This window comes from Argiope bruennichi, chromosome 9 (genome assembly GCF_947563725.1).
Source record: "Argiope bruennichi chromosome 9, qqArgBrue1.1, whole genome shotgun sequence".
NCBI lineage: Eukaryota > Metazoa > Arthropoda > Arachnida > Araneae > Araneidae > Argiope > Argiope bruennichi.
Genome location: NC_079159.1, coordinates 24,351,093 through 24,369,557, shown reverse-complemented (window position 1 = coordinate 24,369,557; position 18,465 = coordinate 24,351,093). Strand labels below are relative to the sequence as shown.

General features: G+C 29.0%; 1 protein-coding gene across 3 annotated transcripts in view; it reads right to left on the bottom strand.

Annotated features, from left to right (window-relative positions):
• Positions 1–18,465, bottom strand: part of LOC129983744 (CCR4-NOT transcription complex subunit 3-like) — a 45,938-nt gene that overhangs the window by 11,399 nt on the left and 16,074 nt on the right. For all 3 annotated transcript variants that reach the window (XM_056093355.1, XM_056093353.1, XM_056093354.1), the window contains exons 9-11: positions 17,742–17,857; positions 17,317–17,447; positions 9,096–9,730 (exon numbers count right to left, since the gene is read on the bottom strand). In XM_056093355.1, coding sequence (XP_055949330.1) covers positions 9,096–9,730; positions 17,317–17,447; positions 17,742–17,857 — 882 coding nt within the window. The remainder of the gene's footprint in view (positions 1–9,095; positions 9,731–17,316; positions 17,448–17,741; positions 17,858–18,465) is intronic.

Below are 18,465 nucleotides of genomic sequence, written 5' to 3'. Positions count from 1 at the left end.
TGTATTTCATTTCTTGTTTTACGGTGAGACTGCTTATTGGTAATACATAACTTAGTTTTGCAGCTTCAAAAGTTCTAACAGCAACAAAATTTTAATTGAAATATCACCTGTCAACAGCAATATTTAATATAAATGCATACAACTAGCATTTATGAGCATTTTTTCACACATTATAATTTGAATATTTCTACAGAATTTTCAAGATCACTATCATTTCATTAGAACTAATTATTATGAAGAAAATTATCAAAACCAAATGAACATAATATAGAACAGATTTTATGTCCGTAAGATAAATGACAATTATTTAAAGATAAAATTATTACGATTAACAATGGGTTAAAGGATATTCTATATCTATTATACATTATCTCTTGACATAAATACTGTACCACAGATTTTAAACCACTTCTAATTTAATAATAATGAACATCTTACAATGTAGACACTATTATAAAATTACACACATCATTTAAATATCTCAACTGAAACTGGGGCTTATTACATATTGCATTCTGAATATAAATATATTTTTGTAAATTACTGTTTTCTAATATTCATGTGTTTAGGGAACTGGGATGTTCTAGACAATTGTCAAGTCGCAAAATTGAAAAGCAGCAAAAATAAAATAAAGGATTTTCTTCATTACAAAAATTATTTTTGAATAAAGAACATAATACATACAGAAAAAAAATGTAATTTATTATTACTAAAGAGCATAAAAAATATTTACATTTAAAATTATTTATTTTTTTAATAGCAAATTGAAAATATACTGTGATATAAGAATCTGTGATCACATAGAAAAAAAAAATCTTAAAATCCTCCCCAAATTAACGAAACATGTGAGTAAGAGTACAAAAATAGAATTTTAAAAAGTATTCAAAGTCAAAAGTCAATATTTGGGAAGCAGCAAAAATACATACTATTTTTAATTACTAATCAAAAACATATAAATAAAATTTAAAAATGCATATTGATATTGTTCTAAATAAATACAATATCAAATTTCATATCTATGTAATAAAAAGAATTTTGTATATGTGTAACTAAATTTTTTTTAAAAAAAGATGTTTTGAAAATGATTATAGCTCCAAAATTATATATTTTTTTATTTTAAAAACTTCCCTTGGTCATATTCATTTTGCTCTGATATTTCTTAAAATTTAGATATTCTTTTAAATTGCCTTTTAATTGCTCTAATGTTCTTTTTGACAAATAATTTCATAATAATGCATAAAAGAATTTTTCCCTGATGAAATAACCAAATTTTAGAATAGTTCAATTATGAACAGTAATACTGAAGCATCTATGATTCATATTTTTTTTTAATGCATTGATAAAATGCATTAGGGGTGGACTTGTTCCGAGGCACAATAGTCAAAATTTTTAATTTTTTAAAGTTAAAGCCATTAATTTCATTAATTTATTAGAACTCATTATCAATTAAACTTTTTTTTACCTTAGATATTGCTATTTAATGCTTTTTTAGTTATCAGCAAAACAGATTTTGGTAATGAATATTTATAAGCATATTTTTTTTTTTTTTTTAAAGAACTTTTGTAGAATCTACAGCAATTGTCAGAACTAATATGACACAAACTGATTACGGAAAAATGGAAAAACTGATTTAGGCATTTCAGCAATTGATTTAGAAATATTTCACTTTATTGCTAATCCACAGTATTTTTGAATTAAATAATTTAAGCATTTATAAACCAATCATGTACACACACCTCATCTGCTAACTTAGTTGACTTTATTTCTCTAAACTTCCAATTTAGCTTCCCGTTCTTTTCTGCAAATGATCAATATTTTCAACTGCTAATTGGTTTCCAAACATTTGAAACTCGCTGGCTTCTTAAAAAGCCCACAGAATTGCCATTCATAAGATCGCCCATTAATATTGAAATATTCTGAAGGTCTCTTCAATTTTCAATCCTCAACTGAAACTTTCATAATTCTTTTAACAGTCCTTACTGTCATTTTATTCTTCCATGTAAAATTTAACATACCATTTCAACTTTGATATACTTTCAATTATTTTTCCAACGTCCATTGTAATTCCAATTGTCAATTCTATTTATAAACATATAGCCTCTTTTTCATCAGAAATCATCCATTGTCATTCATAGCATTATCAATGCTCAAGACAGCCACTTCAATGACTTTCAACAATGAATTTGAACACATAGATAACAATGACTGTGAATCATTGTTATCTGTGTGTTCATTTAGAATAATTCAAATTTAATATACAGAGGAGACAGATTCATATCTGCACAAAATTTGTAAGATGTGCACATGTCTTTATTAAGAAATTTCTCAGCATATACTAAACAAATGTTTATATCATATTTAGACATATCTACACACAAACTATAAGATGTAGATAGTTCCTTGGAACTTTTTGCTTTTTCTAAAATATAAAACCCATTGGAAATGTAGTCTATAAATAATGAAAATATTTACATACTGAAACTGTATTCAAAAATGTTTTTAATATTTTAATTTCTACTATTATATACGGGGTGTATCATGTGTATGTGCTTCACTAATAGCATAAATTAGTGCCACATCATCCATTTTGCTCTTAGAAAACAATTAAATGCAATTCGATTTTCTATTTGATTTACTAGCATTGAGCATTTTACTACCAATACATTTCAATTTCTAATGTCTTTCAAAAAACTGATTTCTTTATTCCAAACTGCCTATTATTGGGCATCCTTTGTGACAATGTTATTTAAATGATAACAAAAAGAAATGCCAACTAAATTAGTTAAAGTATTCAAAGATTTTGTTGAGTAAAGTGAACAAAATGCAAGTTTACACAGGTTGAAGCTTTCGAAGTTAATTAGCTGCATTGTTAGCATATATGTAAAATAGAAGAGTTCCTGGCTTTTCTATAAATAATGCTATTCTAAAAAGAGGTTTTATTTATATTTTTCAAATTTATGCCCTTTTAGCACATATTATATATTGTTAGAATTGGTAAAATATCCTGCATTTTTTTTAAGATTAAAACTGGAGAACATTATTTTCTTAAAATGGATGTTTTTCTTAGGATTCAATAATTAATACTTATAAAGCATAAACAGTAAATTAATAATTTTGATGAACGTTTAAAAAAAGTCTGTTTCACAACTTAGCATTACACAAGTAAATTACTTTTTACATAACAGGAAAAAAAAAAAAAAAACTTTATTGTGTATATAGCCATATTCTATCAGTAAACACAGTTAAAGGTAAAAGTACAAATGAATGTATGCAGTTAGTTTAGTCTGAATATTATAAGTAAAACAGACTGGATACCTATATTTTCAGGATGCAAGTCAAGAACAAATCTAGTAATGCCTCTCCTATTTCCCCTTATTAGAAAATTCAGTTTTCTTTGTTGTATATAAAAATTAATACCTTCAACAATGATTGGCAATGTGGAATCTTATTTTCAATATCTATTTAAATAAAATGGAATTGGATACTTTTCCATGACCTTACCAACAAAAGAATGAACATTCTCACATAAGTTCAAGCAACAAAAGCAGTAAAACAAGTGATTTTCCCCTAGCTTTTTACATAAAACTGCTGTATTTAGCATTCTTTGCATTTTCATCCTAAAAATAGAAATTATAGGGTACCAAATTTTTGCCATCAGCCAATAAACAATTTTTGTTTAGGAAATGATATTAAGCAATATAATTTAACTAACTTTAAAGATCCTACTAAGGTATCAGATATAATTAATTACAATAAGTTAAAAGCATAATATTTACAGAATTTTATAAATTTCCACAAAAATTTCTTTAATTGCAGTTAACACCTTTTTAACTGTTCTTAAATAATAAAACAAATTAAATAAGGAAATCACAAAATAAAATGCAACAGGTACTTTTAAATTTTGACAGCATAAATCGCCAAAATTGATATAACTGATGCCAAACAGAATATTTCAGCAGGCAACAGCATTATTAACATTTTTTTTACGTGTATACTGTATGTTGTCGGCAATAAAGTTTGTGTGCTGAAATTTGCATCAGTGAAAGGGTAAAGTACTTGTTTTTATAGCTAATATAACTGCAATGCATATATTATTGATATACTGCTAAGAATGGTCAAATCAACTAACAAAAAGTATACGAAAATGCAAATTAAAGGTTCATGGTGATCCGTAAAATTCAAATTGTTTCTTTCAGGCAGTATCTATTTTTCCCCCCTCTTTATATCAATTACTTTTAATGCAAAGTAAATATTTGTTAGGTAAAAAAAATTTCAAAAAGAGTAAAAGGAAAAATAAGTTTTGATGTGGTCCTTTCTTTCTATCACGAATAGATAAAAGAATAAAACTTTCATTAAAAAATGCAATTTAAGAACCATGTTATAAAACCTTGTTTTAATGAAATTACAGTTTTAAATAAAAATAAAAAGAAAGTTAAAGTTTAGAAGTACAAACTCTTTCTTTGTTCTTTGAAATTTATTTCAATCATGCATGAAATTCTTCAGGAACTGCATATGCAGTACCTTAATCTGCTAAATCTAAGTTAAGAACCTACACTAACAAGCAAGGTTTCCCAGAACGAGTAGCAAGGAATTCACATATTGGATTCGTTGGCACCAGTTTGTGTTATAGTTTGAACAAGTGCCTCAGGCTTCTTGGAACTTAATCAAGCAATCAATTAGATTTTGTCTCTGCAAAAGTTTTAAAACTAAAGGAGACTAGAACTAACTTGGTGAGCTTGTGGAAGAATATAGTCAGAACCACTGACAGAATTATGCAACTGTATTCTGTGTGGCAGCAAAAGGCTGCAGAGGAGATCTGGTCAGGATAGGGCGATAAAAAAAAAAAAAAAATAGATGCAACAATCTTCTACGGAAATAAAAGAGATGCTGAATGTATGGGGAATTATTGCATGGCATGTTGAGAAGCATCACCTAATAAGGCAGTAGCTACACATGCTACAAATCCATTTAACAATATTTCTGTATCTTATTTTCACCAAATTTTGAAGCATAGCTAAAGACAAATGTGCTTAGACAATTTTTTTTAAAAAAATATGCATTATAAATAATAAAAGACATTTTTATAATTTTTTTTTTACCCAGAATATAATATATTCTTTAATTTTACATGGATTCCTATGGGGGGGAAAAAAAACTGTTTTGCTCAATAAGTATTTAGATTGGATAAATTATACTAATTAAGCTTGGTTTCACAATATATAGTTTAAAGACGTTATTTGTGAAATTCATTGTTGCACAGTTTATCTGCTGTTATTAATAATAGGTAATCATGTAAATAACTGAATATTTCAGTACCCTGGGTCTTCATAATCATACTTGTAAGCAACTGCATTTTAGTTTACTTTCATTACCTCAATACTTTAAATTTCTAGTCAACCTTTCACTCTGTTTCTAATTTCCTTAAAAACTTTTCAAATTAATAATAATTGAATTGATATCAACACAAGTATATTTCAATTTGTTTTGTTATTTCAGATTTCTTGATCACACTAATAAACTATTAGTTAAAAGTAACTCAAGTTTAATCCAATAGTACATGGAATTGCACAGAATTATATAGTATTAAACAATATTTGCAACATCATATAAAATTATATGAAGTAATTATAATATTTACAATATTATAAATATCAAACAATCTTGCTAATCATTGTACAATCTGAATAGAAAATATTATGCAACCCATCCTCCCCTAGTAAAAGTGATGACATTTAGATGGTTGCAATTACATGTAATCTATCATTTACTACCAATCACTAAATGACAGAATATGTTTATTAATTATAGGGATCATCTATTAAAATGCTGCTACACCACATAGCACAGTTAATAGGTGCTGATATACATGATCCTTTTTTCTTATAGAAATAGAATTTTCTATCAACTTAAATACATTAACAGATCATTCTTATTTTTTGGCTTGGCCACTTTCAGCAGTATTTTGACAATGCTTAAATTCAACAGCGCAAAAGCATGTTCTTCAACTCATCAATAACCTCCATGTTTGCTTAGTATATTTTATAGCTTAAAAATTGAATGGTAAATTAATAATTTAAATCTACAAACAACTGAATTTTTAAAAATTATTTTTGAACCTTACATTTTTTAGATAGGATATTATAATAATAAAATATCAGGTATAATAAATATATTTTCTGCAGTTTTTAAAATAATTAAAATAAATTAATTATTTTTATTGGTTTTCTGAAATAATCCCTTATAAGACAAAAGAAAATTACAACTGGCAATTTCAAAGCCTACCTTTTTTGTAAATTAAAAACTTGTTTAATAGATTGTAAAATATCAATACATCATAAAAAATAATTGGAGTTTGAGAATACAAGCAAAATTCTTAATAAATATGAGAATTTTTAATATAAAATTATTCAAAAGAAATGAAGAATATCTTTAAAAAGTTTCTAGAGCCCCTCACCCAGAAAAAAACATTTATGCCAAATGCAATCATTTTGCAACTGGACCCACCATTTAGAAAATTTTTAAAAAAAATTGCTACATATTATAAATCCAAAATTTAAGGAAAGAAATAACATCTCAACTCAATTGCGGAGGGGATGAACTAAGATTCTTGACAGGTAATATTAAGGGGGGGAAAAACCATTTTCAACTAAACTAATACATAGAAGACGGGAGACTTTTGGTTACAAAGGGTTCAATTTCACCAAATGTATTTAAAAACAAATCTGTTATTCGGCAAACTAGATTCTGACATGTGATACATTTATATGGCTAAATCTTGCAATATGCAATATTATTGCAAGATTTTTTAAAGGTAGTATAAAGTTTAAGAAAACTCAATAATTTGCAGTAAATTTATGCAAGGCTGTGTGATTAACCTTTCACAAAATGAATCTATTTTTCAATGTAGAAATATTTCAATTTGCATGCTTGAAGCATGCTCATAGTTTTCCTTACAAAAACTAATCTAGATTATCAATAAATCATTTAGAAATTATGACTACCAAAGACCAATATTACAAAACAGTAAATTGACAGATGAGATAATTATGCATTCTTATCATTGCAGCAATATTGACAAATTGGTTAGTTAATGATTTACACTATCACTTTATATCTTACAATGCTCATTTCATCATTAAAAAGTTTTTTAAAAACCTTGTAATGCAATACAATTTCCACTTCGAAAATAAAATTGTAATACAAATGCATATTTATATGATCAAGCAAATGTTGAAGTTTTACATAAACTCTTAATGACACAAAACAGTATAGATTTTCTATCAAATTGATAAGTGTGGCAGAAAAGTGGAATTCATGTTTCCTGAGCAATTAAAATAATTACTTTATAAAAAAAATTTCTTTCTTTATAACTGTCAAAGAACTCATAATCACATTTTAAAAATTCATAATTACAGTAACTGCAAGAAGAGGCCATTTTATTTAAAAGGACAAATTACAAAATGGTTTTAAGAGATTAATCATTAATTATAAGTGAACTTTTTGTTGCTGAATAAAAAAAGTATTCAAAATAAAGGTTCAAAAATGTGTTTGCAGTTCGTGAAATAAGTTAAAAAGAAAGGGGGGGGGGTGAACAACTGCTTCATATTTTTTTTGTGAAATATATAGTTTTCTCAACATAAATAACTAGTTGTTGTTTATAACTGATAAATTGTAACAAAATTAACACTATGTAATTTCCTTTTGTTTCAATTTGTTAACACAATATGCATACAAGATAATTTTACTGTTAAGACAAAGGTAGGTCAGTTATAAAGAACAAGTAATCTTTACAATAGAGCAATGACTCTATTCTCATTTTTATATGGTCAGTCCATTATTAATAAATTGCAATGTGATTAAATAAAAAACTTTCTGGTATATGAGATTCATTTCAATATGTAGCTATAGTCTGTACAATTCATGAAACACAATAAAATATTTCGCTTTTTTTAATATTAATTGGCAGTTTTACATCCTTTTTATTAGTTCCAGGCTAACACTAAAATTTTTCACACTATAGCTATTATTCAAAAAATCATTTATGGTTCTTTTTATTTGGAAAACTATTGAATTCAAATGTAAAAAAGTATTGCCATTTAAAATTTCGTTACTGTAGCCTATAACTTTGTAAGCTGAGCCATTGTTTTTCACAATATTTTCAAGCCCATGCATTAAACACCCAGGCTTGTATATCAGCAATTTTTTCACAATCACTTTGTATATCACTCTGTCTTCGTATAGAAGAGAGAATAGCTCATTTTTAAAATATTGCCATGTTTTATGATAAAAATGATTTGTTTCAAAAATTTCCTTAAAGTTCATCCCATTTTTTAAGAAACATCCAGTATACAGGTATAAAATACAAAATTTATTTTAACCACCAATTCAATAAATAGGACTATACCTATCCATAGACTCATCCGTGATACAATAATGATTGAGACAAGCCCTATTGGTCTACTTCATATGCTCTCAGCAGTCACAATCTTTCTGTATAATTTCATATCTTTCGATTGATGATTTTTTTTTTGTAAATAAGAAATAGTGGGGAGTGTTTTTTTTAAAGTTCAAATATAAATACCAAATGGATAGACAATATGGCCAATGGATATAACAACAAAATTTTGACTTTATCTAATTTTCACAGTCTTTCATACAATCTTTAATTACAGCTTCCAAATGTTTGCTATGCTGATTAAAAAAGAAGAGAATAAACATTATACAGAATGAATTCTAACGTTGATACAACGGAAATCAAATACGAGAGGGAAAGATATAAAATGCTATTCGTATCTTGGCTAATGTAATATTATTCTCTTGATATCTAAGCATTTACAATCTTCTCAGAGCTTAACAAATGCAAAACCTATTCTGTATTTTATATTTACATATAAAATTATTTTTTAAAATTAATCTCACAAAAGGTATCGCATATAGCCAATACTTTAAAAAGTTTTTTTGTTCTTCAAACTTTATTTGGATTTTTTAAAAATCCTTCAATAATAATTTAGACTCTGCCTATTTCAGCATTTGTATTTTTACATATGCATGAGCCAAAAGTACTTAAAACAGCAGAAGTACTTTAATATACTCACCACTCCAGAAAGAGACGGTAAGTTGTAAATTTGACTGGATACTTTTGGAGATACAGGTCCATTCATAAGTAAACAATTTATCGCAGACTGTGAAACATTGCTTCCTATCACATTACAAGTTGAAATTGGGGGACTGTTCTGAGGTTGCACCGTACAGCTGCGTCCAGCTGTGGAACCCGTTGCAGCTGCTGCACTGTACAAAGCACTGCTGGCCGCAGAGGAACATGTAACAGCTGACGTTGTTGCGCCAGCCGATGAAGGTGGCTTAATCACATTGTCCACGCACGCAGATGGAGTGCTGGAATAATGGACGCTTGAATTTAACGAAATGGCGCTTGACGTGAAATTCTGCAGCTGCTGTTGTTGCTGTTGTGACTGGGATAGTTGTTGGGTAAATCCAGATCCAGAAATTTGATCAAGGATGGCAGTTGCAAACATATTGCTTGAAGAGGATGATGTTATGTCCACATGATTAGAGTTGGTTTCAGAGCCATTGCTTAAAGATGGGGCATCAATACAGTTCGTAGAGGGCTTATTATTAGAACTAGTATTACTGTTGCTAGAGTTGCTATTGTTGGTATTTGAGGTGGTATTATTTTCAGAGGAAGAGCTGTGAGTTACATGAAATGTTTCCTCTATAAATAAAAAAAAAAGACCAAAATAACTACAAGAGATCATAATAGAAACCAGATATTATTCAGAATTCAAGTTTACAATATACTGATTTTTAAAAGACCTTTTACAAAAAAGAATTCAATATTTTGTTTATTTACTAATTGTCTCAGCCAGGAATATTGGTTCTATTTAATTTCAAACAAATCATTTAGATTCTGACATTAATGCAGTGTTATTTTAATTATTTTAAGTTTCATTTATTGCACATGAACCTTTCTAATGGAGACATAACAACATAGCACTATTCAAAAATTTAAATATCTTGTTAATCTATTTTCTAAATTTTGAGATACTAATTTTTTTTTTATCTTTTAAGCTACACGGAGACAATAAACAGAGTCCTCATCCTTTAGTTTTCTGCAATAGAAGAAAATTATATGATTAAATATTTGTCAATACAATGATTGAATTTCAATTTCAGAGCAACAATGTAACATATTATTGAAAATTAGACCCCCCCCCCCAAAAAAAACTTTTAAAAATTGTCAAAATGGAGAGAAGATTACAACTATAAAATTTCTATGAATAAAAAGACAATTTTTAAAATTTTGAAATGATGCAAAATACATTTTTTAATATTATTTTCAAAAGTTACTATGGAAAAACATTAAAATTCAGTATAATTTTTGATTCATTAAAATTCCAATTAAAATGTAAAAATCATTCAAAGGTTAATATTTTCAACCCTCCAAAGTATAGATGTGACGAATTTGGTAACTGTAAGTCAAATGATCTATGGGATGTCGGACCAGAGGAAGACCTCCAACTAGATGGCTAGATGATGTGGAAAGAGATCTGTGTATTCTGAGGATAAAGAACTGGAAAGAAGTTGTGGGGGAAAGAACTGGAAAGTGTACATGGTTGATGCAGCCAAGGTCTGCAAGGGGCTGTTGTATTGATGAAGATGAAGTCAAATGGTCTAGTATGTCGAGTGCAACACACACACATTCATCTTTATTATTAGTCGATACAATTTATGGCTTAAAAGAAGCTGGGAAGAATTTTATTATATATATATATACTCCCTTTACAGAATTTTTTTTCAAAAAAAAAAAAACTCGTAACACAGACATAAGACATTGAAATATAACAAAAAATTTACAATCGCAATAGTCTGCATATATTAACAGCATCTGTTGGAGTTTGAAAAATATGGTTGCATTTGTTTACAGCATGAATTGAATATTTACTTATAAACAGATAATGAACATAATTTTTAGAAATCTGAAAAGGAAGCAAAAAAGGTTTCGGAAGACATTTTCTATTTCGGGAAGAAAACCATTTATTCCATATTTGAATACTGATTCTGTTACAACTGATTTCAAGGAATTCTGAGCTTGAACAGTTGGATTTTCATAATTTACTAGCTAGCAATTGTTTTAAACTAATCATAAAAAATAACCCATTTCTCTTAAAACTATGCAAAAAATCTTACAAAAATAATGAAGAAAAAATCCATAATGCAATACTATCAAGATGATAATTTGATAAATATTGAAATAAAGACCCCCTCCCCATTCCTTTTCTTTAACAATAATAAAAGAAAATGCTTTCAAAAACTGATGAAACTTTAGATACTTAAGTTCCAGAAATTGCTTCCCTAAATTTCCACAGCAACATATTGATTTATACATCTCCTTTTGCATGATTTAGATCTGTATTTAAATAAAAGATTAGTGGATAATTTTCATTCCCTGCATTTTATAAACTGATTATTTAAAATATTCAGTGTACTAAATAAACATTTTTAATAAAATAGTTTATCAGCTCTTCTTCCCCAAAACAAAGAATCATATGGGGGGGGGGGAGAGTAAAGAATATCAGTAATTATTCTCCTACAAAAATTCGCGATTAATAAACAATAATAACTCAGCCTAATTTAATAAGCGAAAAAATAACACTACAATTCATATAAGGGGAAACACTACTCGTGGGCAAACATATTTGGTTTCAAAAATATAAAGTATACTTAATTATCAATTCACAGCTTTAAAATGTGTGTTGGTATGTGCTATATGTTTCAAGTTTTCTTATATATAATCAGGTTTTCAATGATAACCTAGCACTTATCTAAAGCTTTTACATGTAAATTGTAAACTCCAAAACACCAAGTTTATAGTACCAACAGCGCAAAAAATGAAATTATGACAAGGTATCTTTCCAATACTACAATTTTAATACACATCTTGATCAAAATTACTCACACATGATTTTAAAAACAATTGAAAAATATTAATTCAAACACTTTCATGTCATTATTCATTAGATTTGATTACAAATCATAAAAATTAATAAACAAATTATTTATTTTTTCAGTAAAATGGCAATTTTCTGTTGTTATGCCAAAATAATTCTATTTTTAGGTTAAAGAAACAAATTTATCAGTTTAGCTTTTTCTAGCAAGAATAACATTACAAAAAGTTGCACATAAAGCCTTAATAAATTACTCGATATATTCTTAAAATAATCCTAATGATCCTCATTAAAATAAACTGATATGCAGGTATAAAGAATAAGTTATTCAAAATAACTTATAACTGTTATTCGCTTCCAATATAAATCTAATTTTCAGCCACAAAATTAAAAAAAAAAAAAAATACAGAATGTTAATATATCTACACATAGTATAAAATGAAGTCTCCTGAAAGCGTCTATATGCTTGAAAGAGGAAAACTCGAGAAATACTTAACTGATATTGGAGATATTTGAACCATTTTATAGGGTATTTATTAGGGAAGATTTTAGTATATTGAAGCCCTATCAAAACGAAAAAAAGAGTTTTGACTGAATTACAAAGTGCAGATATAGGATCTGTTTCATTTTAAAAGAACTAATCAGTCATAATGATTAAATCGCATATTTAAAAATGAATAGTTACTAATTTTCTGATAAATACTTCAGATAAATGACTTGATGAAAAATTCACAAGTCTTTTTTAACCTCTACAGGAGTATCTAGTGCCATACTGAGAGAACTGCCATATTTAAATAATTCCTGTTCAGATATTATTGCTTATAAAAATAAACTGTATGAATCATTGTAATCCAAAGATTTTCAATGGGGTTAAGATAAGGGCTACTCGGTAGTCATTTAATAACTATGATATGTCAATGCTAAAACCATTTGTTGATACTGTTATGTATCTGGCAACAGCCAGATTGGAGAACCTTCCAGGCTGTATGATGAGCGTGTGCTTTTTTACCTTTTTGGGTTCCGTAGTTCTTCGTATTGTACATGTTCGGTGTAGTTGTTATGCTCGTTCGTGCCTGTGTATCTTAATGCTAATAAATGTTCTTTGCGTGTATGTAAAGCGAATCGAATCGTCTCTCGGTCTACCTGGCATACATGGCAAAGGGGTTGGCGACGAGGATGGGATCTTCGAACATTAGTTTTGAATCTTATGATGTGTCTGTGGAAGACTGGTCCAGTTATGTGGAATGTTTAGAATCTTACTTCGTTATTAATGGGATCGAAGATAAAATGAAAGTCCCTGCTATTTTAAGCCTTATGGGAGCAACAACGTATAAATTGTTAAAGAATCTGGCCACTCCGAACATTCCTTCTGAATTGACTTATCAAGATATCGTAAAATTACTTTCGGAACATTTGAATCCTAAACCACTGGAGATGACAGAACTGTTTCGTTTCTACAAGAGGAAGCAATTTGAAGGTGAGTCCATTGCAAATTATTGTGCCGAATTACAAAAACTGTCGATACACTGTAACTTTGGGAACAATTTAAGTACGATGCTTCGTAATAAATTGGTGATGGGTCTCAAAAACGAAAATATACAGAAAAAGCTGTTAGCAGAGGATAAGTTAACATACGAAAAAGCTAAGAGCATTGCATTCGCAATGGAATCTGCTCAGAGAGATGTGTGTGAAATTCAGAATCAAATGGTATCGATAAAAAAATTACATAGTTCGTAAGATAAAACTATCAAAAAAAATTTTTCTAAATTTAAGAAATCTGAGCCTACAAAGAAGTTTGATAAACCTCGGAAATGTTACAGATGTGATAGTACTCAACATTTAGCTCACGAATGTAAGCACAAGAACACTCAGTGTAGGAATTGCTTAAAGAATGGGCATTTGGCAAAAGTCTGTCGCTCAAAACGTAACGAAACAGTTGAACAAATAGAATCTTGTTCTGAAACTGTAACAGTTAATAACGTTAAATCACCACGACATGCAAGGGATAAGATTTTATTAGAAATTTTTGTTGAAGGGAATAAATGTTTATTTGAATTAGATACTGGAGCTGCTATTAGTTGTATGAATGTGAATGAATTTAAGAAACTTTGTCCGGATGTAGCCATTAAGCCTACCAAATTATTGCTTAGGAATTTCGATAATTCTATGATAACATCAGCTGGCCAAGCAGTGGTGCAAATTCAATACAAAGATCAAATTAATACAGAAACTATTTAATTGGTACATGCAAAAGTAAACGCAGTTTTTGGTCGCGAATGGTTGAGAAATTTCCAATTAGACTGGAGCTCAATTAAAGCAGTTCGGGTTGAAAATTGTAATTCTCGAACCAATAAATTAAATATAGAATAGAATGTGAAAAAGCTTTCAAGGCATTGAAACAAGAAATTGCTTCAGACCGAATTTTATGCCATTATGATCCTAAGTTGCCTCTTGTATTACAAACTGATGCATCACCAGTTGGAATAGGAGCAGTTTTAAGTCACACTATGCCAGATGGTTCAGAAAAACCAGCAATGTTTGCATCAAGGTCATTGACTAAAACGGAACGTAATTATTCGCAGATAGACAAGGAAGCATTGAGTATCGTATGGGGAGTAAAGAGATTTTATCAATATTTATTTGGTCGACATTTTGATCTCGTAACCGATCATTAACCCCTAGTATCAATTTTTGCACCTAATCGTAGTTTACCATGTCTATCAGCAACATGAATGGTTCATTATGCACTTTTTCTCCAAGCATTCAGTTATACAATCAAGTATCGAAACACAAAGAATCATGGCAATGCCGATGCACTTTCACGGTTACCACTAGCAGTTGACAGGGACTGTGAGCACTTGACTGAAGCAGACGTGACAAATATTTCGCAAGTTGAATTATTGCCTGTTACAGCAATTGACATAGCTAGAGCTACAAAAACCGATAGGAAATTGTTCGAACTGTATGGAAGTCTAAAATCTGGAACTGAATTACCTGTGCCTTGGAAAGGTAGAGAATCTGAATTTTCATTGCAAAATGGTTGCATAATGTATGGTCATAGAGTATGCATTCCTGAAAAGTACCAGAATCAAGTTTTGGAAGAACTTCATGTTGGACATCCTGGAATTGTCAAAATGAAGGCCATAGCTAGAAGCTACTGCTATTGCCAAGGTATTGATGCCAGTATAGCCAATTTTGTTCAGAACTGTTCAGCTTGTATCGCAACGAGGAACGAACCAGCAAGGATAAATCGACATCCGTGGGAATGGCCAAATGGACCTTGGCAAAGGATACATGTTAACTACGCTGGTCCTTTTATGGGGAAAATGTTTTTTGTAGTCTCTGATGCATATTCGAAGGGGATAGAAGTCATTCCGATGAAAAATATTACAGATACGTTTGTGGAACTGTACATGGAATAACTGCGTAGGTTTGCTAAAATCAGTTTAGCAATTAGAAGTATATAGGAAAAAGCTTATCCACTTGTACTAACTGGTGATCCTTTGCATTAGTTTTCTATTAAAAAAGACCAAAACCATTTTAGAATCTTTAGAAGAGTCAACTGTTCATTATAAAATCATCACCAAAGTTCTAACTGAATATTTTCTTGCAATTAAACAATCAGTTTCTCTCTCCTCTATTTTCAAACACCAATACTATTTCACCTTTTTTTAAGTAGATCAATATCTCCCAAACCCCAGGCTTCTTGCAAATATGTCACTAGCATAGCAATTTGGCTTGAGCTTTTACAGCAAGTTTGACAGCTGAAATCTTGATCTGTTCTCTACGAGTCACACATGAAAGCACTTACAAAATTTTGGGGGATTTAATAAACTAAGAAACAATTTGTCACAATAGAATAAAAAATATCTATGTAAGGAACAAAAACCATTCTAAATGCCAATTAAAAGTGAGACAATAGAGTATTATTAAAAATCCAGCACACAGAAAGTAAAGAAAAATAATGTTTGAAAATAAAAAAAAAATAAAGCCTACAATAACTTTTCGCATTTACTCATATTTTACCACATGACACTTTAGGTAAGAAACAGAAAGAATAATAGTTAATGGCAGTCTAACAATAAATTGCATTCATACGACCAAAGCATAGCACAACCTTGAATCTGATATTTTAGAATTTTTATTTTTAATATTTATTAGTTGATCATTTTTGTACAGAAATAAAAGAAAATAACAGTTATTAACCACTTCTTTAAATCATAAAATGATCTTATCAAATAAAAAATATCACAATCCTGAATTAATAAATTTGAATTTATAATTTTGTGCAGAACTTCAAAATATCAAAATTTTGAAGTGGCACATTTGCTTTTTATTTTATTTGCGAGTCATACTAAATTTAGAAGTGTTTTTCTAATTCATCTTTATTTTATAAAAGCCAAGTTATAATTAATAAGTTAATAAAACTTTCTTGGGTTAATTATTTTGTCCAACAGCATAATTTAAATTGTAATTAAATATTTAAAATCATTAAAGAATGAATTATTTGAGGGCAATTTATTCCATCCTAAAAAGAAAGAATAAACATCTCTAAAGTTAAAAGAAAAATTCTTTTAACCCTTTTGTGACAGGCATGTCATATATGCATTACCAGCAAATGTCTCTTGCAGCCTGGCATACCACCCATGCATTTCTGGAAACCGAACTCATGGGACGACGAAACATATGTGCATTTTAAACTGGAACAATCCTTAAATGCCACTAGATGGTTCCCTGTGTCTATAACTTTTGATATATATACAGTTTTAATATCCTGACTTTCAATTTGCTCATATTCAGCCTGACTTTGGTATTTTACTCATCAGTTGTTGCGGGGGCAAGAGTAATACAAATAAACAGAGCTGGGTTGTGTAACTTTTCACTTGATAGAATCAATCGTGTTTCTGGTCTCGATTTTCTCTGTTCCCCCCCCCCCTTTTCATAACTGTAACTCTGCTGTATTTTATTTTGCATAACTTATGGATAAATTTTGTGCACTTCTCTTTTTATTATGGAAAGCCTTGGTTTTGGTTTACTACGGCAAGAAAATGCTATTTGTCAGAGAATGAATGTGCTTGTATTATTAATGAACTAATAATCTAAAAAGGTAAGATAAACGACAATGTTAGGACTTAAAATATTTTTTTAAAGTTAGGCTTAGCAATGCAAAACACCATGACCTGCGGGATGATTCCTTTTACATATCCAAAGATATGCTCCATCCCATGTCTAAGTTATAGACCACCCATTTAAAAAGGGTCAAGTTAAAAGAAAATAATAATAATAATAATTGGCAAATAGTTCCTTTAATTTTGAAAATCCATTATGTATGAAAAAAATTCTCATATCATACCTTTGGATGAAGCTGAATTGCCTGCTGCAGCAATAGCATATGGAGTGGTAGGGGGAGGAGGAGATGCAACGAAATGACTATTATGATGATTTAGAGGAGGGGAACTGCTTACACTGCTTTCTGATGAATTGCTGAAAGAGAGAGATAAAACATATATATTAGAATAATTTGAATACAAAACTCTTATATCATAACACATTGTGTACCACACACAAGTTTTCTTGTTTTCATGCTTTAATTTTGTTTCCTAAGGCACATTACAATCTGTAATTATAATGATTTAAATAATGGACTAATTGTTTAAAAACATGCAATCCCTGGCATATGTTTTAGAGATTTCTATGTGATATTCAATGTGTTAACAGTAAAAATATAAGAATAAAGCATTTGAATTTTATAATTAGACACAGCAATGAAAGTTTTACCTATTGTTCCTTGAAACACATGGAAGAGCTCCTTTATTGTTTTGTACTGTACTTAATAATGTTCCGGATGATTGTGCCCTAACTGCAACGGGTTTTACAGGTGGAGCAGGAGTTTCCTAAAAAAAAAATTGTTTATTTATTTAGAAATATTCTAATAAATTCTATTTCTTTTCTATTGAAAAATCATCAAAATAACACTGATAACAGCATTTTTATAACCTTATGTTGAAATTTTCTCATGAAGACTGACTAAACTCACCAAATTTCATAAGAATTCATACTAAACGGGATCAAATTAATTCTGTTCAAAGATAAGTAAGTAGACTGGACACAATGCTTCAAGGAAAACATTTTACAAAGTTTTCAAAAATGAACTTCTGAATAAATAAAATTTCAGCCAAAGATTGAGTATACTCGCATTAATTTGTTTTGCAATTTTACAATTTTATTTCACACTATTTTTAACCTCTGTTAGTTGTGTTACCTAACAGATGCAACCGACATGTATATCTATTAGCTAACATAATTTGATTTTTTTTCACAAAAATACTCACATAAAATTTTTTTAATCAAAATTAGATTAATATATTGTAGAGTAGATTTACGGAATTTATATGTATGAGACATTCCAACCATTTTAGAGCTGAGTCTATGAAATGATTCAGAGTAATCTGTTAAAGATTACTAAACAGCTCCCTTTTTAAGATTAATATTCAAACTACTT